This window comes from Nipponia nippon, unplaced genomic scaffold, assembly GCF_047370975.1.
Source record: "Nipponia nippon isolate SJK-2023a ecotype South Korea unplaced genomic scaffold, ASM4737097v1 scaffold_3, whole genome shotgun sequence".
Lineage (NCBI taxonomy): Eukaryota > Metazoa > Chordata > Aves > Pelecaniformes > Threskiornithidae > Nipponia > Nipponia nippon.
In genome coordinates, this window is record NW_028262347.1 from 14,160,236 (window position 1) to 14,184,701 (window position 24,466).

General features: G+C 36.8%; 2 protein-coding genes across 2 annotated transcripts in view; one reads left to right on the top strand and one right to left on the bottom strand.

The window, feature by feature from the left end:
* CCDC146 (coiled-coil domain containing 146) overlaps positions 1–18,116 on the bottom strand; it is a 76,419-nt gene extending 58,303 nt beyond the window's left edge. Inside the window, exons 1-2 of the mRNA XM_087768006.1 lie at positions 18,041–18,116; positions 16,453–16,619 (exon numbers count right to left, since the gene is read on the bottom strand). Coding sequence (XP_087624132.1) covers positions 16,453–16,619; positions 18,041–18,083 — 210 coding nt within the window. The 5' untranslated portion in view covers positions 18,084–18,116. The remainder of the gene's footprint in view (positions 1–16,452; positions 16,620–18,040) is intronic.
* FGL2 (fibrinogen like 2) lies at positions 1,638–8,215 on the top strand. The gene is made up of 2 exons (XM_009462900.2): positions 1,638–2,385; positions 5,194–8,215. The coding sequence occupies exons 1-2, from the start codon at positions 1,638–1,640 to the stop codon at positions 5,898–5,900; spliced, it is 1,455 nt and encodes a 484-aa protein (XP_009461175.2). The 3' UTR covers positions 5,901–8,215.
* Positions 18,117–24,466: the final 6,350 nt, after the last annotated feature.

The following is a 24,466-nucleotide window of genomic DNA, read 5'->3' on the forward strand; positions in this document are numbered from 1 at the left end:
TTAAAATTTTACTCACAAATTAAATTCATACATTTCATCTATGGTTATAAACATTTCAGTTTTGACGCATTTTTAACAAAAACAAAGCGATGTCAATGTCTTACACCCAAGCTGCAGTCTGGGGGTGGGGGGGTGTCTTTCACCTCATTGCTGGGGAACTATCATGATCTGAAAGGGAGAGATACACAGTTTTGTCACATAACTAAAAGCACCATGGCAGGTTCTGGGATGTTCATTTAGAATAAAGGAAAGGTAGATTCAAAACCCATTTCCTAAGAAAGTGCCCAGACTATTGTGCTATGTAGGAATCCGAAGGAATTATTGCAGCAGGTTAGACAAGTAGGGTTTTTTACCAAGCCTCCCTCTGGTACTATCAATATAAGCCTGTGGTCTCTATAAAAGCTAGTAACATTCCAGAGATCATGAACTTACAGAATATGTGTGTGACTAAGGTCTGTTTAATGTTTAATCTATGTTATGAGTAATTTCAAACAGGGCATAGGGAAATAAACTGTTCAGATTGGACTAATTAAGCAATAACTGATGTAAAAAATCTTTTACTCATGCAAGTTATTTGGCTCTTGACTGAGCTATGAATGCACAAAGACATGTCCATGTAGCCTTACTTTGGGGCACAACGAAAATTGCATAGATCATGAAAACTGCATAGGCATCAGGTGAGAATGGCAAAGGTGGCTGCAGAATAAAAATGAGGAAGTCCTTGGCACCTGTCACCTAGAGCTGAAGTATTCCATTTGGTGTGATTAGTCATGCGAAGTACACGATTAACTCTTAAAGCTGACACAAGGCACAATAAAAAGCAAAGCAGGAACCGAAAATCAGGAATACAGAAAGAATACCTCAAACTGGCGGGCCCATGGGAGCGCCTTCCCTAGCTCCCTGCCTTGCTTTAGATTTAGAATTCGGGACATTACTCAGAACACCAGGCTTTGCTTTGGCTTTTCTGGACAACCAATCCAACAGTTAGGATCCCATGCATTGAAGGGGCATCTTAAGTTCCCTTTCCTTCACTTAGAAAGGTTCAATAAAAAGTACTCCGAATCAGATAATGGTGAATTTTAACTGTGGTATTCCAGGTAACTATTCTAAGCAGTGTTAGGCAAAATAGGAAGAAGGAAGTGCTGCCCGCCTGCCTTAGTTTATGACTCTGTCCTGAAAAATGTTTGGAACCAGAACTATATGTGTATTTCAACATGCTTTGGGATTTAAATCATTTTCATGAATACATCCTATTCAGTTTAAAAAAGTTTTCAGAAGAAGGGGACTTAGTGTCAGTGAAGCTATTGCTGTGATAAACCTCAAACTGGGAAAGGGGCTGTTTTTTACCTTTTCCACCTGCTGTGGTAAAACTATAGTCTGTTTTTCAAAAGCAGTTTTAGAACACTCAAATGTTAAGAAACAGATATTAGAAGACTATTATAACACAGAACTAAGTGATTTTTTCCCCCAAAAGAAAATCCATGTACAACACGGAATGAAATTAAACTGCATAAGTGATCAGGACACACGCATTTGAGCATTTTGCTTACATACACTAGTTCCGAGTCAGGAACACTCACTGAAACATGCTGCTCTTGCAAGCACTACCTACTTTGCTCTGCTATTAATCACTCGTGATGCAAGCACTCCCACCCATTTCTGAAAGCAGTGTAGGCAGTCTGATAACTCACAGGCTTCAAGCTGCCCTTATAAAGTTGTTCCACTCTTGCATACTTCCTCATACTGCTAGTTTCTCTGCAAAGATGAAGCTGCTCGTTTACTTAGTCTTGCTGAAGACAGCTCTCCTTGCTTTAACAAATGTCTTTGCAGCTGTTTTAGACATTGAGGAGGATGCTAAAGAAGGAAAAGTTACTGAAACTTGTCCTATAAAGCTCAAAACTAATCGGAAATGTGATGAAGGAGAGGATTGCCCGTATCAGATAAATCTGCCTCCGATGACCATCCAGTTACCCAAAGAATTCAGACTGCTTGAGAAGACTCTCAAAGAAGTACAGACCCTTAAAGAAGCAGTAAACAAGCTGAAGAAATGCTGCCAAGATTGCAAGCTGCAGGCAGATGACAACCAAGAAAGAGACAGTAGTAATGAATTCCTGCTACCTAATGCAGAAACTCCAGGAGAAAACAGCAAAATCCAAGATAACAGAGTAAAGGAACTGCAAAGCAAAGTTAACAGAATGTCAACCAGCTTAAAAAATGCAAAGAGCCAGATTCAGACACTGCAGGGTCGTTTAGAGAAGATGAGCCTCATAAATATGAACAATGTAGAACATTATATTGACAGCAAAGTTGCTAATTTGACGTTTGTTGTGAACAGCCTTGATAACAAATGTTCTTCTAAATGTCCAGCAATGCAACCAAGCCCTGGTATGTAACCTGTTAATTCTTATTGCCTCTATATAAGCTTTCTGTGCATTTTACAAATCTTAGGTAAACAGTTTAAAATATATTTTACCCAAACGGCTGTGCTATTAACTTCACAAGTTAAGTATTTGCTCTTTTAGTGTTTGTTTATACTGCTGTAAAACATTTCATCTGCCACTAGAGGGTTACTGAGAGTTGCAGGTGTTCAGTTCCTCCTAGAATTGGACTTCATTATGAGATTTAAAACATGAATCTTCAAAGGACTTTTTTTTTGCAATTCAATTAGTAAACGTGAAAAATTAACTTTATTTTACACCATACTACCCTTCATTAAGGATATTAAACACCAGTGAACTACATATATTTTCTCCTTGGATGAGAAGGGTTAAATTTTCTCTAGGTGTGCCTTAGAAAACTATGGTTTTTTTCAATGTGAAACAGCAACTATTCTGAAAAGGTCTGCAAGACATTATTAAACATCAAATGAATCTATTTAAATGTTTCGGTTTTAAGAGATGGATAATAAAATAATTTTTCTGTCATCACAGCAAATATCTGAAAGGCTCAGCTAAAAAAGCTTATTAACAGTACCTCTCAAGTGGGTAACATATGTACCATCATTTTAATACCAAACCCTTAGCATGAATATAAAATATAAGCAATATAAAACAGAAAACAGGTGTTATCACTGACAAACACTTTTTTCTTTTACTTTTTAATTGTCCTAATTAAAATAAAGAAATAGAACTAATAATTTCTTTCTAATGTTGACTGTTATTAAGGGAAGACTGAGGGTTTTTTAAAGTCATAAAGTTTTTATATCACATATAAGAATCTTCGAAAACAAGAAATATTTACTGGATTGTCAGTGTATTCTCCCATTTAGATATACATAGGAAGATAGGGGTCTCTAGAGAGAAAGCAGAGAAAGATCAGGCTGCATTACAGTTTTTAAGCCTCTGTTGTTTAGCATTCAAGTTTAAAATAAAATGGTCTTCTGTCTACCCATATCGAAAATGGAAGGATCTGCAGATGGTACAGTGTATGTACAGCTGAAATTCTTGAAAGTGTGAAAAGAGCAAATGAATAATGATAAAGTTAATGCTTTTACTATATCAACAAACCGCTTAAATCAGATACAAATCAGTATAAATCAATTACTTTAATTCAGATATAAAACATCCACAAAAAGAATGAGTGATATTTGGTATATTGATAATGGGTAATGAATGAAATTCAAGTACAGTGCTTCATAATAGACTAAATTAATTTTAGGTATTTCTCACATTTCTTACTGAAATGCTGGGTACTGTTCATAGCATATGATCATGTGGATATTCCTTATATTATATAGTTACTCATGCTAAAAGTGTTTCTAGCAGCAATATATACATTATGAAAACTAGCAAGGATAACAGCTACAACTTTTTTGCTATACAGGAGCTATTCCTGATTCCACTGAAAGTAACAGCAAAACTTCATTTAAATAGGAGTTGAATTCGATTATAAAAGCATTTTATCTGAAATGTATATTCTCTGCCAATATCTGCTCTGAAACTTTGTCCACCAAAGATTTAACACAAAGTTCAGTGAAATAAATGAGAATCTATTGTGGATTTAGATTTGGCTTTTAAGCCTTTGATTCCTATACTTTATGCTTTCACAGATGTCCAGTTTTCTGCACTGGCAAACAAGGAGTCCTGAGTCTTATTCCCTGCTGCAGCCTGAGAACGCTCCTCCCTTTCAAGAAGTAGTTTAATTGTTTAAGTTTTTGTAGGAAAAAAATGCAATTCAAGCCTGCAAATGAACAGGCCCATAAATTCAAATCTGCGATAGGAATGAACATTCTGCTTTTGACTCTTAACTCAGAACTTCTGAGAGCGCTCCGTATCACTTACTTCAGAACACGGAATTATAATGCCATGCTGTTGAACACAATGCCATCACTGGATGACATTGTGGATCAAATGTCATTACCAGATGATATTGTGGATCAAAAATGGGTTTTCACTCTGCAGAAAAAACCTGGGGGTATTTTTATTCTGAATAAAACACATCACCCATCAGTGGGAAAAAGCTGTGTTAATGGTAATTGCTAAAACTTTTCCTTACTGTAAAGCCAGCAATGCCACATACATAGGAAAGCACTGACACTTTTCTAGCTTCATCTTTCTAGGAATCACAGTATTACTACAATAGATGAGACAATTTTAGTACTTTTTTCCTGCTTCCTAAAGTACAGCCAACATTAACATATGAAACATTCCTAATGATGTTATGTTCTGTATCAGATGATGTCAACTGAACAATAGCCAGGTTAAAGTCATTCCATATGGACAACGCTTTTCCTCTGACATACTGCCAGATGAAGATTTAAATTATAGACAGGGTGTGAGGGTATACATTTAAATATAAAAAGCAGCAAGTACATAAACACGAAGCATTAGAAACATGGACTGAAGAAATCGGGCTGAATTTACAGGAGGTAATGAAAGGATAAAGAGAAGAGTAGAGAAAAGGGAAAGCAGACAATCAAAATGCCCCTATATTAGGCAGTTTTGATACAAAAAGTCATTTAAATTATTTTTTTGGGGCAGCTGTCTGATGCAGAGATCCTAGGTGGCATCTATTATAGAGTAAACCTGATGGAAAAACCCTGTTTCTCCCCAGAACCGAAATTGCTGTAACACCATTTCCTATGTAGAAGTCTCTCCAATCCAAATTCTGTATGCCACATCAGTCTGGGTTAAAATTTTGTTTATTTTTAAATGGAAATTATGTTTATTCTAACACTATCTGTTCTTCCACCAGTTATACAAATAATGCAGAGAGACTGTGCGGATCATTACACAGCAGGCAGAAGGCATAACGGAATCTACAGGATCAGCCCTGACCCCAGAAATGATAGCTTTGAAGTTTACTGTGACATGCAAACCCAGGGAGGCGGCTGGACGGTGCTGCAACGGCGTCAGGATGGTAGCACTAACTTTAACAGAACCTGGAACGACTACAAACATGGCTTTGGAAACCTCAGCAGGGAGTTTTGGCTGGGGAACGACAAAATTCACCTCCTGACAAAAAGCCAGGAAATGCAATTGAGAATTGAACTTGAAGATTTCAATGGTATCAGAGAGTATGCGAAATACGAACACTTCTACGTGGCCAATGAATATCTAAAGTATCGTCTAAGTGTTCATGGCTATAGTGGCACAGCAGGAGATGCCCTTCATTACAGCAAGCATTACAACCACGATCAAAAGTTCTTTACTACTCCAGACAAGGACAACGATAGGTATCCTTCAGGAAACTGTGGAGCGTACTACAGCTCTGGCTGGTGGTTTGATGCGTGCTTGTCTGCCAACCTCAACGGCAAGTACTACCACAAGAAATACAAAGGTGTTCGCAATGGCATTTTCTGGGGTACATGGCACGGTATTTCCAATGATATTCCCAGCGGATATAGGCAAGCCTTTAAATCAGTAAAAATCATGATCAGACCCAAAAGTTTTGCGCAGTAATTCTACACCTTTCTCTTAGCTAGTTTGCGTTTGGATTGCACTCAAAATCATACTTACTCAGTATTATACTCAGAATTCAAGTATTCAGTTATGTTTGGCATAAAATACTTCTAGACAAAACAGCATACTTCCACATAATTTTTTAGAGATGGTTTGACCCATATAATGTATTAAAAACGGAATAAATGTTTCTGAATAGTTATTGCTAAAACTTAGCACAGGTTAAGTCTTGGTATCGTTATGTAAATATTCTAAATGTTGCTTTTGGTGCTTTTACTGACTGTTATATACCAGATTTTATGATTTAAAACTTTTAAATGGTCTTCCACAAATTGTGTCTGAATGAACACCTACATCTTAACCTGAAAATAACTCAGAGGTATAACTGATAACATATGAATTTGTCACCACTTAGAATTAAAATTAGTCTCTCTGAAACATCCTGATTTTTTGTATCATCTATCCTTCACAACTTCAAAGGTATACCATGGCAGTACCAATACAAATTAGGAAAAGTACTACAAATTATTTTTTAAAGGCCTAGGAAAGAGAGGACCACATGGTTTGCCCAAAGATACAAAAAATGCCTTGAAGAAAACTTAGAAAATTAAGATGATTCCTCAAATCTTATCCCCTTTATCAAAGATTATTCAAAGAAGTTGGTGAAGGAATTGAATAAAAGCAAGTGGAAATAATGTAGAGAGCATGTAATGAAAGACTATTCTTGCTCATTTTGGTTCCTCTGTTCAAGCTCAAGGTACTACTTGTCGTTTGTGGGAGAAAGGAGCTGTTATGTAGCTTATTGCACATTTATATAGGCAGGTAGACAGGTAGGAAGAAGAGACATCAAGAAGAATCCATGTCTTTGCATTAGTGCCTTTAAATCCATACCGAAAGAGTTTCCAGCACCATTTTGCTTTCTCCTGAATCTTTTAGGTAAGCCAAATGTTACAAGATGAGTCTTGTAGAGACTCACGCTCTCATTTAAGTCCTTCTCACTCTAGGTACCATTAGACCCTAAAATTATAAGAAAGATTATAAATACTTTGTAAGATACGGAAGGATTGTGTTCTCCCCATTTTCCAAGTACCCCTTTTGTAGCCAGAAAAAAATGAACAACCCACTGGCAATTATAGGCAGAAAAGAGAATTCGTGAAAGACTTTTTTTCTTCTAAAACGTAACAAATGAAACAATCAATTTTTCAAACACTTCAGGAAGTGTAAATTAGAGATACTACTATTAAAGCTCATGCTGTAGATAGCAAGCACAAATTTGACTACACGTATCTATCGCCTACCCTAGAAAGGCCATGTCTCTATAATTACAGTGACTTAACATTCTGAGCGGAGATGCAATGTATCTTAGCAAGAGACTATTTTGCTATATTGCTTATGCCAATCTTGAGGTGCAGATAAACTATACTAAGACTGTATATCTTTACCAGTTAAAGTGTGGTCTTTGCTGCATAGCCTTTTAGTTAAAAGAGACATACCAAAAAAAAAAAAAGTATACACCTGACCTAATACTTTACAAATACGACCTTTACTGTTTTTAAGATGATAACGAGAACTATTATGGTTACAAGTTATGCAAATGAGCAATAGTGGCAATTGCTAAACTGTAAAATATTAATATATATTTTAAGGAAGTAAATACTTTGAAGGATATTTCAGTATGAACTGTAATTTGGTTTATTTTATTTCAATTTTAAAGAGTAATGGAAAAATTTAATTGCAAGATGTATAATCTTTGCTTGAGAACATGTTTTGAAGCTATAGAGTATTTATTTTGGGATAAAAAAATATTGTCTAAACAAAAAAAAGCAACTTATGAAGTATTGGTTAGAAGAGCAAATATCTAATTGCACATGATTATATTTAATCATTTTGCATGAAATGCACAATTTGCTCCTATTCATTGTATGGTAACTAGCCAAGTATGACTTACAGCACCTACAAGCTTCTACTTGAAAATGTCTTTTTCCTGCTAAGTTGTTAGAAGAGAAACTGTCCTTTTTTATTCTGTTTAAAGGAAACTTCGTAAAACAAAGAAATTTTAAGAGAATAAGCAAATGTGACTAATATCGCCTACAAAAGCCTTGTCTGATGTCTTTTAAAAAAAAAAAGAAAAAAAAAAGGAAAAGAAAAAGGAAGTGTAATGTTGTTACACAAATCTGAATATTACCTGCCTGGAACTGTTGTAGCTGAATCTCCATCCATGTATACTAGTTTTACAAAGTGTAACTCCATCTACTTGTTGCAAGCGTTATTTTTTGTTTTTCCTTGGTGTAATAAAATTAAGTCACACTGCTAAAGCTGTACTACTGTCATAGATGTTTATGGAGACTATCAAACAAATTCTTTTATTGATTTTCTGTAAAAATTGAAGCAATAAGAAAACACAGATAACCTTAGATGACCAACAAAGATGACTATGTGATGTGCCAGGAGAGTAACTGCTAGTAACGATAGTTTTTAAGAGGTCCATTTTATGACATTTCAGCTGCCAGATAATACCAATGGCTGAAATCTTAGGCATCTTTTTGAAACAATTTATATAAGAGAAAAAAGTAATTGCCCAATCAAGAGTTTACATAACCTGTATCTTTAACATGAAAGAGAAGAAGCTAACTCATCTGGTTTTTGTATTACACACAAACTTTCAGATCACATGCAAGTTTCATTAAAACATGTGAATAGAAATAATACCCCAAATTAAAGCATACATTTTTTCATACAAACAAAAGCATTTGGTCTCTACTTAAGGCTTAATAATTCAAAACATGTTTTTCGAATTACAGAAAACATCTATGTGACACTGGCTATCATATGAAAACACTTGTGGTTTTGATCTTACTAATATTTAAATGGTGAATTTTAGTGAAGAAGATTACTAACAGTGCGTTTGCTAGCAAAATTCCTATGGGTTGTTTCCAAAAAATAAAGGCACAAACCCATTTGTTCAATGCGATCAGCCAAGCAGACTGTAGTGTCTTGGCTTTCTATGCATTGCTTAAACAAAAAAAAATTTAAAAAAAATCAGAGATTAAATGAAAAGAAGGTCTGAAAGCAGTGATTTTTAATTTTTTTTTCTTCCTTTTTTTATGCAAATATCTGTTTCTTTAATGGTGTTTTTTGGGAAACACTGCAGTCAAACTCAGAGAGTGAGTTACGAACAACAAATAGTTTGACAATTTGGTGGAAAATAAACTGGCATTTATGTGATTATTTTCAAAGGAAATTAAGATGGTTCTCAATCCACACTTAGAACACCATGTTTATAACTTAAACCAAAATCAAACAAAAAAAAGGTGCCAAATTTACTTAGCTTCTATGACTTACACGTCATAGAAGAATCAAAACAGGAAGGGTGCGACTTCAAGTTTTCATAGAGAAAAAAGATGAAATAAGAACTAAATACTGGCCTACCAAGAAAGAGATTTGAAATATATTTTTATAAATGTGTTCTGTGTTCTTTTTTTCAGGAGATAAGAGAAAAATAATATGGTATATATGGGCCTGAAGACACTGGCATAAGTTTCAAAGAAAAATGGCTGAGCAATACCATCCACAGGCCCTGCTAAACGCAAACATTCCACTTACTAAACTTATCTCTTTCATTCACAGCTTTAATGAAACTTCTATGGAGTTACAATACTTCTGTCAGAAGTGAAGTTGGCCATCACCTTCAATCGTAACCAAAACCAGAAAACAATGTTTTAAGACGATGTGTCAAATCCAACCCTCACACAAGTCATGAGAACAGGATATGAATCAATATTATTTTTTAAGTACTTGTTCATCAATTTTTCTGATCTCAGTAAAAAAAGAATCCATTTGGAAAATAACCCATAACTGGAAAAAAATATCCCCAATTACATAATTATGCTCATATAATCAAGGCAAACTGTAAGTCTAATTAATATTACACTTCTACTGAAACAGTACACCAACATTTAGAATGATACAGTAGAAAATAATAAGTATGTGTTACACACTTATTTTTAAGCAATGCCATGGAGTCAATGATTTTTATGGAGAAGTAGGATCCACTTTGAGAAACAGAAATTCTCATTTCTTTCTTCAGACAGAATATAAAAGTCCCTCTGCTTACCTCTGCAGCTCAACCTCTATATGCTAAACCCAAAGATTCTTTCTCATGCAAATCTTTAAGGGTCTGTTCATTAAGGACTATTTGGGCACAGGTTTTTTGAATAAGGAAACCAGAAATTACCTTTTCAACATTTAAAATAACCTAACCTGTGTAACAGATGATTCTCCACCACTGGACATTTTTATTGAATGTATGTTTGGTTAACATTGCTCTGGCTTCCTCACCACGCAGTTGTGCTGACATAAACATCATAAGCCAAGGCCAGGTAGACTCACAATTTTAGTACAAGATCACCCTGTTTTGGAATATCAGCTCTCAAATACATATTTTGGGTGAGAAAAGGGGAAGGGGGAGACAGCTTTGGAACATAAGGCAGCAAGATGCTTGTTTTTTTAAGTCTCACGAGTCTCAGAAATTGTTGAGAAAAGGCCAAAACGCAAGAAGACGCTGCAGGTAAAGATTATTCCTTCTCCTAGTCTCGCAGCTTTAGGGAGCTGTGTTTCCTCTGTGTGGCATAAAATCTGCACTTGACTTTATAACAGCATAGAAGAAACAACACATCACAAATGCTTTCAAACGTGCTCTTCAGAAATGAACAGAAATACGACCTGCTTTGTGATAATATGAGGACATGCAAAAGCTTCCTGATCTTGTTTCCTCACAATGTCACCTGCAAACAGTAAAAAGAATCTCTCGATAGAAAGAGCATAGTACGCTGGCTCTGTTCCCACTCCTGCTGTTTAAAGGCACCTGTAAATTCACCCCACTCCTCTACAGCTTTTTATAGGAGTTACCACCAATTGGAACAATCAACTTACCTATCGCAACGACTGATCGGTTTAACGTTCACTATGCAAACTATTGCTTGCTTGTTGAAAGCTGTTGCAAAAAACCCCAGACTCTAGCTTACAGACACATTACCATCCCTAGCTAACTCCCGAGGTGACCATATCAACAAAGTTGAAAAGGTTTATTTAATTAGCAGACAAATTCCTATGGCTGGACGTGGAGGCAACATCTGTCTTTGCTGTCCGTGCCAACATATTTATACAGTTTTTTTGTTGTGCCAGGAGCCTTTGAAGCCTATAATGTGGAGTGTGCCAGGATCAGCTTAAGTTTGACAATGTTGTTTGCATTCAACAGCTCTGTTAAGATTTCTACATCTTTGACAGAGTGCATACATGTTTGGAGAGTACAGAAAACAATCATCCACTGCTATGGCTACCATGCAAAAATATACGATGATCATCTACATAACAGTAGAAAGCACACTACAGTATGTGTAGGTGAACAGAAATTAAATTGGTGCTCATATAAAAAAAATAAAATTTCTATCTCAGTCTACCGAGCTAGCTTTTCTAGGAAATTTTTCATTTAAAGAGGTATTCACTTTTTTTTTAAAAAGGAAAGTTGTTTACACCTACCATTTAACCTAAGTTAGGAGAGAATTAAAAACCAGCTTGTTAGCGAAAGAAATTGGAAAAGGCTATATTTTCTAGAGTGGCATTGTTAGATGTTGGAATGCCATTGAAGAAATATATGAAATACTGATTCTTAGTTTTTATATTTGAAAGCTGTAGCCAACCTTTATGTGACTTTCTCTTCTTTCCTGCAGCACAGATGAGAAAAGAGAAAAATGAAAAGTACCTTCCCCCCCTTAAACCACATTCAAACTCTGAACATATGCATCATTCCATGACTTTAAAGCTCTTCCAGCTAGCAGATCCACATGAATCAGCATCAGATCAGCAGAAGCAAAATTTGCTTGAGAAGTCTCTGTCACTATACTGTTCATTTTTTGGTAAAAATGGATATTTTGCTCTGTTTCCAGTAGGACCAGGATTTTGGTCAACATCTTTATTAGCAGTTCAACCACTTTTAGCAGTCAGGGGTGAGAAGTTCATTAATCTCTGAAAGACTCCAAGTTTCAAAATAGTCATGAAAAACATTCACGAAAGGTTCTTTCTGCTTCCTGATGGATGGTGGCAATAGGATGCTTGGACACCAGCAAAAAGAAATGTAGCATGATAGTGACAATTTCCATCAAAAAAAAAAGCAGCGCAAATGAAAGATTTGGTGCCGGTATCAGATGGGGGCACAGTCCATTTTATCTTTATAGGATACAGAGTGCAACAGTCTGCATTAGACCAATCAGAGAAATCTCCCAAAGGAGTTTCTGCTTCTGCAGGTTTAGATTTAGCACATAAATGGATGGCATTCATTGGCAGAAAGGGATTATTGCGGTACCTTCCAAACAAGGTACCCACTCACTGAATCTAGTAAATAGTAAAGCACTTTTCATTCACAAGGACACTACTTTATGGAATGAATAGCTCTCTCATAGTGTCCACTACAAACACATGCAAGATAAATGTTGCAGAATCCTTTTTCTGGTACTGTTTTAAAAATAGATATATACATTTGAGTGAATGAACAACTATCTTTCTAACCCAAGAACATACCAACAAAGGAAGAGAAAGTAAAAGCACAGCATATAAAAGCTGAAAGACATCACTCTTGAGTAAAGCCTAACAAGAACTACTAATATAATACCAACTGAAAAAGACCTCAAACTGGGAGAAGCTACCCTCCCACCATTTGATTTCTCCTTTTTTTTTTTTTTCCCAGAAAAAGAAGCGCTTGTACCTAATTTGTAAATAAACAGAATTAACTAAACAGAATTAAAAGATACTAGGCTCCATGACTGATAACTCCTTTAACTGAAAGAACCTGAAGAATACTAGGTTTTGGATAGTCTCTTCAATAAAAAAGATGAACCAGTATTTTGTGAGCAATTCATCAACTTCATTAAATCTTTGAAATTTAGCAAAGATAAAGTGGATGGAAAACTGTTCCTGGAGCGTAGCTGCCAATGATTCATTATCAAATTCAAAAGACATATAGAGTAGGGGTCTTTTTTGTGTCTGGGATGAATTGTGATTTGGTAACAAAACAAAAATTAAGCAACAGAAAAGGATTTGGAGACTATAATAGATTACAAACTAAACATCAACAGCATCCTTATGACAACTGATGCTTTATTTATTTATGTTCCCATTAAAACGGGAAAGCTCGGATCAGCTGGAGGAGGAGAGGGAAGGGAAAGGGAAAGGGAAAGGGAAAGGGAAAGGGAAAGGGAAAGGGAAAGGGAAAGGGAAAGGGAAAGGGAAAGGGAAAGGGAAAGGGAAAGGGAAAGGGAAAGGGAAAGGGAAAGGGAAAGGGAAAGGGAAAGGGAAAGGGAAAAAATGCTACTATACAGTGCAGGGAAGGGCAAAAATTACGGGGACAAAAATTATGAGAGTGTGCAGGAGGCAATTTGTTAATCGGTCTTTCTTATTTTCATTCTGCCTAATCTTGTCATTTTGAGCATTTAATCCAGTTTCATGTCATGTTCTGTTGCTTTCTGTATTCAAATGGCAATTTCAGTATGTCCTGTGCTGCTTAAGCAGTAATAGCAATGTTGTAACAAGGATGATACAAGGATAAAGGGAGAGGTAAAATATATTAAATTACAATCTGTTGCAAAAAAATCATAAATTTGCATGCAAAGGATGAGTATAAATTAGAGACCATTTTGCTGAAGCTAGCTACTAGTAAAATATTAATTTTATAAAATTAATAGCTCTTGAAATTTAGACAATGTACATTACATAAAATTCAATACATCTTTTGCTGCCTTTTAAGCATCAAATTACATATGCATGGTCTATAATGCATTAAATTCAAAATGAAAACAGCAAAATTTATTGCATCTTAATGTAGTATTTATCCAAGTAATATATTTATTTCATCACATGAGTACTAGACTACGTAGTTTTCCATGAAAGTTATTAACATGATGCAGATTGATTTATTTCTGATGGTGTACACTAGAAGAAAACAGGATATGAGGAAAGACTCACAAGTCAAGAAGTTAAATTAGAAGTGTTAGAGCAAAGGTCTTTATTTCAAGGACATAATAACAAAGGCTAAAAGAAGTGGAAAGTTAATTTTGTGAATGTATGACAGCCCTCTAACCAAGAGCAGTGGAAATAGTGAGTTAGGCTGATGTCAACTTGCTAATATATAAAAACTGTTGGTGAAAAGCAAGTCATGATGGACTGAGCGGCTTTTGTTCAAACCTCTGTCCAGTTTTTAATATTTTTACCTCACCCACAAGCCTAAACAATGTTACTATGTGTCATTAAAAATGCAGGAGAGAGAGTGTGCATGTTTGATTTCTTGCTATTCACATGTTTGACTATCTGCTGTTTACATGAGAAAAACAACTTGACTGGAAGGTTTACTGCTAGAAGGGATATATCTGTTCTCAAATAAATCTTATCATATCAAAAGGTGTCCGTCCTGATAAGTATTTGCTGCTGTGCAGGCATAAATGACTAGCCAGTGAACCAGAGGTAATATGATGCAATTCTGCTTCTGTGGAAAAATTCTGAAAGCTATTCCAAGAAGCTGAAGCCAGTGTCAATCCAACAACCTCTATGGTGACTGAATTAATATATTTATCTCTGAATTATGTATAAAGTTCAACAAAGGAAAACAAACACGTCAGTGGAAGAGAAGAAATGTGAATAAGTGATGAAAAGCCAAATTGACCCATAAAGCACAAGTACGAACTGTTAAAAACTATGGTAAGAATAATGAGTCATAGTTCCCTTTAAAAATTGACTAAATGACCGAAAGACCTCATTTATGAAATCTTATGCAAATTGCTTACTGCGGTTTTCCACTGCATGTTTTTTTCCTGAGTTGGGAACAACTTCTAATACTAAGGTTATCCTATATTCCCTATTAATGGTTTACAATGTTATCAGTGTTAAACAAGTTGGCCTTAAATTTCACATGCAGAATAACCTCTTTGGATTTTTTGGAGAAAAAAAAAAATCAGCCAAATTATCTCATCATTTTTTAGAGTAAGTCTAGAAAAATAAGCTTTCACCATGATTAAAAATAAGGAAAACAAAGCAGAATGTAGAATATATTTTAGAATGTTACACTATTTAGTTTTATTTTATTTGGGGAAGGGTCGGGGGGTAAAGATATCTTGTACTAGGCATACGCTTCTTGTTGACATAGCAAAAATTCTACCACATCTGAAAATCTATAGAAAAAGTATGGGAGTAGCTGGAAAATAAAGTACTCCCCAAAGTGCAGTTTCCATACTTTCAGTAGACAGGAGGATTTCTGTAAGGTGAGAGGTCAACTCTCTTTGAGAACTGAGATGTCCTGGACTTTTGCAACTGCCTTGGACTGAGAAGAAAGGGGTTTTGTGCTACAATCCTGGAAGCTGTTGGCTCACCATATACTGGCACTGGACTGAAAGTGAAAATCTCTCTCTTTCCTGTATACTTCACCTGAATGCACAAGAGATTAGGGAGAGATTGACTGTGCAGCTTCATGCTATGTTCAGTACGATCTAATAGCACGATAGGAAAGGGGCAGTCCTATTTTCCTCTTCACTACAAATTCTTGCCCCCTCCTTTCTACTGACCTTAGATCGAAGGCAGAAAGAGAGACCTGAGCTGGCAAACCAATCTGACAGATCCAAGCTGGAAAGAGCCCAAGGTAAAGCAACTTAATATAAGAACTTTAAGGAAAATGTGAAGCCTGTTTAAGATGTAAGAGAGATGTATATTTTTATTATAAAGAGGGCAGAAATTGATTGCTCTCCATTGTCACTGTGGGAAAGGCAAGAAGAAAGCTGCATTATTCACTCCAAAGGAAATTTAAACTGGGATTTAGGAAAATCTTCTTTTTTTAAAACTCTAGCAATGATGAAATGTTGGAAAAGGATACCCAAAGAGCTCTCTCCATCAATTAAAGTTTTAAAGAACAAATTAGACAAATATCTGCAGAGACTCTACTTCAGTGTAAATTTTGGATCAGATGATCTCTTAATGTGTCTTCTGGCATTACATTTTTAGGATTCCATTTGACATGTATTTGATATCTTAAATTCTAAAATATTTCAAGTATTCCTAAAGTTTCCTTAACACAGAAAATTCTGCAAAAGAAACTGAGTTCCAAACGGTTTCTTCTATTATGATCAGTTGTTAGTGCCTCAGGAGCCACTTACCTTGGATTTTTCCTGCAGCTATTGATCCTTTCTAGAAATCATGATGCAATTACCTCTATAACTAGAATACTGCAAAAAACAAGACCTCTCTATTCTCATTCCCCTTAAGGCCATGATCACTGAAAAAATTAATGTGGTTATCTATTACGCACACCATCCCCAGCAAGAATATGCCCCATGTATGTTTCTGCTTCACAAAATGTTCTTACCACTTAGAAAAAAAATCAGAGAAGAAATAGGGAATCTACAGATAGCCTATGGTAACAACCTTCAATTATTAACAACAAAATATACATTTCAGATTAATTGATTTGGACACAATATGCACTGTTATATATAGAGAAAGCTGGGGTACATCGTACCTCATCTAAACACTGAAATGCAGGACTTGCTGTTACATCAGTGGACCCCTCATCTCGGCTATAAACTGTTGGAGCTAGAGCACAGATAGGTTGCTCCTTCTCGATTTCCAATTCTGTGTCACTGGAACTGGAACTTTCTTCACCAGCCTGACTCATTGTTTGAAGTTCTAGGAAGTAACAAAAATAGCAAAATACAGTTAATTAGATCTAGGGATATATATGACTGTGCAAGATGAACGTGTAGTGTAACGAACACAACATCGACACGTGAGACCCACGTTCAAACAACAAAAGTCACAACGTGAGCAAACTAGGTGGGTCTACAGTTACAACTTCATGAAAGACTTGTAAGAGGCTGCACTATCACTCTATCATTGGTTGAGTATTTTTAAAATCCTCTAATAGTTGGCTACGTTACCATCGCATGAATGCTAAACAACATGCAAAACAATATTTCTTAAAGAACAGGCATTGAGTAACAGGTTTAGGCTGGAAAAGGCCTCTGGGGTCATCTAGCCCAATCTCCTGCTCAAAGCAGGGCTAACTTCAAAACTACATTGTCTTGCTTAGGGCTTTGACCAGCTCAGTTTTAAAAATCTCTTAAACTGGGGAGTCCAGCCGTTGCCTTCAGGCAGGTCCTTATAAAGGAAATCCCCAAGTGGATGGGACTCCTACAGGTATAACTGCTATGAACTTTTCTCTGTCTTTTCCATAAGACTAATCCAAGAACGTGTTTCCCCTTCCCTCCATCCAACATAAGCCCACCCTTCACGGTGTCCCTTGACCTTGCAGGCAGTAATTACATAGAAAATGAACTCCTTCACAGAATATAGAGATCTTCAGGACAAGAACTGGTCTAACTTGTGTAATATCATTATTCATGTCTGTAAGCTATTGCATGGCCATACTTTAAAAAAACAAAAACAAAAACAAAACCAAACCCAACAAATAAGCCCCGAAACCATACAAAATGAGAAAACATGATATAAAATCTGAGAATAGGAGGTAGAAAAATACTGGAAAAAATAATTATTCCAAGATCTCCTCATGTCAGAGCTCCTATGTAGTACTAACATTTCACTTATGTACCAGGTGACATCTGTGACCTCTGCTAAAATAATATGACCCTGAAAAATATACAAGTGAACTAATTCAAGAGTAATACTAAAACTCACGGGACTCAAGCTGTATTTTGATCCCTAGCACAGTGTGGGGATCCCTTTTTAATTCCTCCAAAGAAGGAGCTTTAAAAGAGGCTAAAATCCAAATTTTATAACTGTAGCTTGGTATGAGCTTTATCCTGAAGAAAGCTCTTTTTCAAATTAGGTAACAGAGTTTTTTAATAAATACACAGAGAGAGAAATAAAAGAAACTTGGAACAAGTAGGGTTGTTGGAAAAGATAACTTTCCTACAATTTTATTTGAGAAAATCCCACTTTCATAGCTCTCATTTAGGAACCGAAATCTCTAAGATTCTTGCATTAGGAACAGGTAGATCAAGGACATTTGTTAATCATTTCTGAGCAAGATGAGACCTAATGTCATCAAGTTACTATAACTTCATGTAACTTCCCTTTGTGTTTACTACCTCGGTCCAGCACTTGAGAATTATGTTCCCAGGCATCAATCATCAGAACTGTCCGATGTCTGCGAAAATGCTGAGAGGGAAGAGGGAAATGGGAGGTGGAATACAAAGGGATATAATGCTCCTGGTACCCTGATAAGACAGCAATGTCCATCAGGTCGGTACTTGTCATTACATCAAATGCCAATTAATAGCTGCCAAAAACATCTTCTGGCATAACAGTATCTTAAGAGCTCTGTATATTCAAAGAGTTTTAAAATATTGACCTTTTGCATGGAGGCAGCATGAAACAAGACACAAACATTTCAGGAGAAATACAAGAGATATGGGATGACTAAAGAGAGGCAATAAGCATCTTACAGAGGGAAGAGAGGGGAAGAAGGACTTCTGAGGCACACAGAAATCTTGCCATGACATAGTGAGACAGGGGAGCCGTAGAGTATTTGCACAGCAAAGCACAGCAGAAAGCAGAGTTGGAGCATACATGGAGGAATTCAATAATTCCTTCACAAGTTCACTGAAGCTGGCTGTAGACTAAATGAATGGACAAATCAGTATCACAGTATTCTAGTTCAAGACTTTGGGAGAAAGATTGCCAACTTCTGCAAGTGTTCACCTGACACCAGCAGATCTTTCTAGGTTAATTATTATGCAGAATAACTATTATGCAGAGAATGTTGTATTCTGCTGTAGGACAAAATCATTATAAAACCCGTTATCAGCTGCCAAAGATGCAGAACCCACCTCAAATTAGTCAGTCTTGACATTATTCAGCCTTTCACATGGGAGACCTTTCTCTTTTAAAAGAGAGCTTTTTATTATAAATCAAGGACACCCAAAATTAAAACTGTAATAAAACCGAGATGAAATTTTGAGAATATTTCAATAGTATGCACCAGATTTCTCCAATGAAACAACCAGAGCAATTTTGCATTCCAAAGCCAGAAAGCTGACAGTTAAGAAAAAAATAATTTATTTTTATAATTGCGGTGGGAAAATGGATATGAAAATGTTGCGTTATGTGTATCCACCTTTTGAAAAGTCACTTGCCTGTAAAGGTAGTGAAATTTAAACTGGCAAGTTTATGACTTTCTTCAGTGCTGTTTGGAATTCCTTCAGGAACATTTTGACTTTTAGAGAGATTTCAGCGGCTGCATTTGCTTATGGAAAAAAAAGCAATTTCATGATCCCTCCTGGAGGAGTCAAAACATTGTGAAACAACTGTAAACACCATAGAGGCCAAGAAATAAACTCTGAAATACTGTACATAAACATGCATACACATTTAGAAACAGAGAGCAATTTTTCATCTATAAAGAACTGCTGAATATTTTAGCATATGCATTTCATGTTTATGGCTGCTGTTTTATTTGTTCCTCTAAACATATGAGAAGAATTTAGACAGAGGGAAAAGCACAGTGGCAGAAACTCTAAGCAGAACAATGCCAAAACCCGAGAGCTTCATGGGTGTAGGCATTTTTGTCGATACTTGTATGTGAAACATAGAGTTGACGACAGTCAAAAAATATATTTCCTCGTGGTGTCGTAGTACAAAAGAGTCCTCGCCAAGACTCCAATTTGCTGGGCAGGGAGAGAACAAGAACAATCTTCTGAATCTGAAAAGTTTATAATATCAGGTTAGGACATAACTATAGACAGCTGAGACAGAGGAAAACAATTAGACAGCCTTAGCTAGTGTGATAAATGCTAGTCTCCCCTCCTTTTTAAGAGGAAAGGGGACAGACTAACAAAAGATATGTACAATTATGGGTATAAGCGAGCGGCTGTGTGGTGCTTGGTTGCCGGCTGGGGTTAAACCACGACAAAGGGACATTAAAATAAGCTAAATTAAGTTTAGCATTCTTCAATTACCTACTACATAATTAAATTTAAAATTCAGCTTATACAAAATTGGATATATAAAGTTCAAAAAGCAAAGCGGAAAATTTGTATTTTTCCAATATCTGATAAATAAACAGTCTAATTCAAATAGCAATAAAAGTTGGTATGATTTCTAAATTTACAGAATAGTTCAACAAACATGGATGTTTTTGAACTGTAGAACTGCAAATAATATTACAGCCTTGATCCAACACACAGAATTGCAGAGAAAGGGAATTACAAGTCTGTTTTGGAACCTGGGTCAAATCAGGCTGAGAACTGTCTTGTGAAACAGCTTCAGGACAGCAATAATAATAAAAGTCTGAACTCAGATTCCCAAGACTAATGCCAGCATCTTTACTTCGGTATCTGTCTAGCAAATAGCAATGTTCATACACAAGTCAGTGCAGAATCCAGAAAGGTGACAGCTGCATTGATTTTCTCCAGAGTGACAGATGCAAAAAGTAGTAAAATTTCATTATGAACCTGAAGAGATGCAGCTCCATGTATGAAAATGCATCAACTAGACTAATTAAGAAGACACAAAATTGATAACAATCTCTATTGAGGGAACTACACTTCAAGTGATCGAATTCACTAACACATACTGATGAACCCATTTAAACTTCATCTTAATGCCTTGCATTTATAAAATTAGAATCATAGAATCATTAAGGTTGGAAAAGACCTTTATGATCATCAAGTCCAACCGTTAACCCAGCACTGCCAAGTCCACCACTAAACCATGGCCCTAAGCACCACATCTACACATCTTTTAAATACCTCCAGGGATGGGGACTCAACCACTTCCCTGGGCAGCCTGTTCCAGTGCCTGACTGCCCTTTCGCTGAAGAAATTTCCTAACATCCAATCTAAACCTGCCCTGGCGCAACTTGAGGCCATTTCCTCTCGTCCTATCCCTTGTCACTTGGGAGAAGAGACCGACCCCCACCTCGCTACAACCTCCCTTCAGGTAGTTGGAGAGAGCAATAAGGTCTCCCCTCAGCCTCCTCTTCTCCAGGTTAAACAACCCCAGCTCCCTCAGCCGCTCCTCGTAAGACTTGTGCTCTAGACCCTTCACCAGCTTTGTTGCCCTTCTTTGGACAGGCTCCAGCACCTCAATGTCCTTCTTGTAGGGAGGGGCCCAAAACTGAACACAGTACTCGAGGTGCAGCCTCACCAGTGCCAAGTACAGGGGCACTATCACCTCCCTGGTCCTGCTGGCCACACTATTCTTGATACAGGCCAGGATGCCATTGGCCTTCTTGGCCACCTGAGCACACTGATGGCTCATGTTCAGGCAGCTGTCAGCCAACACCCTCAGGTCCTTTTCTGTCAGGCAGCTCTCCAGCCACTCCTCCCCCAGCCTGTAGCGTTGCGTGGGGTTGTTGTGACCCAAGTGCAGGACCCGGCACTGAGCCTTGTTGAACCTCATACAGTTGGCCCCAGCCCATCGATCCAGCCTGTCCAGGTCCCTCTGTAGGGCCTTCCTACCCTCCAGCGGATCGACACTCCCACCCAACTTGGTGTCATCTGCAAACTTACTGAGGGTGCGCTCAATCCCCTCGTCCAGATCATTGATAAAGATATTGAACAGGACCAGCCCCAGTACTGAGCCAATAATTAGAAAAAGATTACATTCCAAGTAATTTATAATTTCAGTCTGATAACATCAGGCCAGACTGGGAAGTCTGTGAAGTCAATTAAAACAATGAGCAGTTATTTATGGAAGTAGTCTGACTAATTCCAGTGGGAAATAATTATGGAAGTAGCTAATTACTAGTATTGCATGCAAGTTCACAACTGGATTTACAGATGGTACATTATACATTGATATGTGTGCTACTTTCCTTCCTGATGGAAATTATCAATTTCTTAATATATTCCCTCCCTCATTCTTTGTTGCCACACGAATCTGATCTGTTTCAGTTAAAGCTGGGTTAGTTAAATTGATGTAGACTGACAGGTAAATGCTCCAACATTGTTGGACATTGTTTTGTTTAATACAACACAAGTCTAAGGTTTAGCCAAGTTTAAACAAATAGGTGTAAATTCACATTAAGTTGCGCTGAGGCCATAGACATAGATCTCCTTCCACAGCCAGCTGCCGGGCACAGCCTGTGCTACAGCATGAAGTGATGCGTCTTTAAACGACAAAGCTATGCCAACATTAAATGATCATTAAAATTAAAATTACATCATGTACAATAAGGCATTATAATATGCAGGTAATTCAGAATGGATTGTTTGATTAGACTGTACAACCTCACAGACAACTACTTTGGGGAAATGAGAGCACACCGCATACCTAAGCTGCTTTACAACTTTTGTTATAAGTTCTGTTGTTTCCCCTTGTTTTCAAGTCTCTGCTATTTGGGATGGAATCACCCTGAGCCACACACAGACTTTATCTGCTGGAGTTCTAATTAGATATGGCTAAGATAGGGGGAATTTGAATGGTAAGATTGGCCACTTCCCTTTTCACATGGTTTCCATGAGGAACTTAATTTCCTCAGAAGATTTCTGGTAGCGTGACAAACAAAAAATCTCTGAAATCCAAACCATTGTGTGCTTTGGAGACTGCCTCTCTCTGCCATCCCTGAGAAGAAATGGTTACCATCACTACACAGACACTAAAATACCGAGGGGAAAACAAACAAAACATGCTTTGCCTACCCACTGAAACCTAGACACGCCTTTAGAACTAAGAAGGCTCAAGGAAGCAGATCAGAAATACATCACTGAAAAAATACAAAATACAAATAAAGGAACTAAAATAGCATAATACAGATCTTTCATAATAGAAACACGCGAGAATTTTTAATAAACTTGGAAAAATATCCTGACTACAAAATTCTTAAGCCTCATGATATGGAGGAACATGGATAAGTAGCTAGCCCTGCGTGCAGTGAACCTTGCCCAAATGCTGGATGTTAACTTGAAAAGAAGTGTTCTTGCATCTGCAGGTAGGAGCCTCAGCATGAGCGTAACCCCAGCAAGAACACTCCTGCAGGGCAGCCGCATTTTGCTGAACAGTGAAGTCATATTATTTCTTGATTACAATTATAGCAAACAGGCGAACTTAATCCCACTCAGGCAGACTAAGTTTATACCCTGTGGTACCTGAAGCAGTCTGATCTTATTCTGTGATTAATTCCAAATATAAAAGTTAGAAAAATGTATTCCTTCTACAGCCTATCCTGTATATCCTTTTTATTTAATTCCTCTTCCCTTAAAATCTCTCTCTCACTTACCTTAGCCTAAAAGCACCTCTAATAATGCTTGGCTTTAAAATCTACTTTATAACAATTTATAAGGTCTAGTTTTTGTTAGCTTTTGCATGAAATACAGAATATTCTTCGGCTTACAACAACACTGTAAGTAAATATCTGGCAAAACGGCTAGTAAGAATCATTAAGGAATCACGCAGGCATCTTGAAATTGGAGCTCTAATTAAGTCTTCATTTATAAATTTGATATAGTGTTCTTTTCCTGCAAGTGACAAGTCAGAAAATTAAAGATGAAAACAAATCTAATTTTACTGTTGGACTCTGCTACATGCCATACCAGCTGATATGGGATCAGCTGGAATTCAATCAAGAGCACGAAAATGAAACTGCATCAATATTATAGCCAAAATATAGATGGCATAAGTAAAACATTAAAAACATGAGGTTATGTACGTATGGAGAAAGAAGAACTTCCCAGCAATTACTTTTTATTTGTTTTCTTCAGTATTTTTAACCATATAAATATGCTTAGACTGTATCTAATGAAAAAAACCAACACAAAACAGTGACATATATATATAGCTAAGGCTTAAGTATCTTTGAATGGTTTCTTGAACAAAGTTCTCAATTATGCAAAACTTGACAATATTAAAGATGATGCATAGCATAGTGCGGAGCCCAACCTGATAAACCTCTGCCTACCCGAGGAGCGTCAAATACCGAGATACTGGAGGAAAAGGGGGCAGTGGGAAAGCAGCGGTAACGTTTAAGAGGAGGCAGGAGACGAGGCTAAGGAACAGCAGCACTGACTTCAGGGCGAAAGGGGTGGCAGCGGTAAGGCCCACCTAACCAAAGTCGGGATTCCCTTTGAATAGTCGGTTAATAGAGTGATTTGTTGAATTGGCTGTCATCTAGCGGAATTATAGCACATTGCACCACACTTCTTACGGGTCTGTAAATGTTAGGTAATTTGTCAGGGAAACAGTTAAATTTGGTATTTGGTCTCAAGAGTGAGAATTTTGTAGTATTTTTTCCCAAAATCAACTATTTCTGAAGACTTGAAAAAAATCACTTCTATCCCCTGTCATGTTCCAAGATATTTCTGGACACATTTTTGTCTTTCTAGAATTCTATTTTTCTACACTAAACTATCATATGGCAGGCTGGCCCTTTTTGTGTTTCATCTAATGATTTTTGAGACTGAATAATGTAAACCAATTAAATAATTTAACTTGAAGGGCTTTACTGATTAATATGAATCTTTATTAAACTTTCCACAGTGAAAATTACAGATGGGCCAAAAAGCTAGGACCATCTT

Coding starts and splice junctions, on each gene's coding strand:
- FGL2 (XM_009462900.2), top strand. CDS start 1,638: ATGCAAGCACTCCCACCCATTTCTGAAAGCAGTGTAGGCAGTCTGATA. Junction 2,386..5,193: donor AGCAATGCAACCAAGCCCTG/GTATGTAACCTG, acceptor TTCTTCCACCAG/TTATACAAATAATGCAGAGA.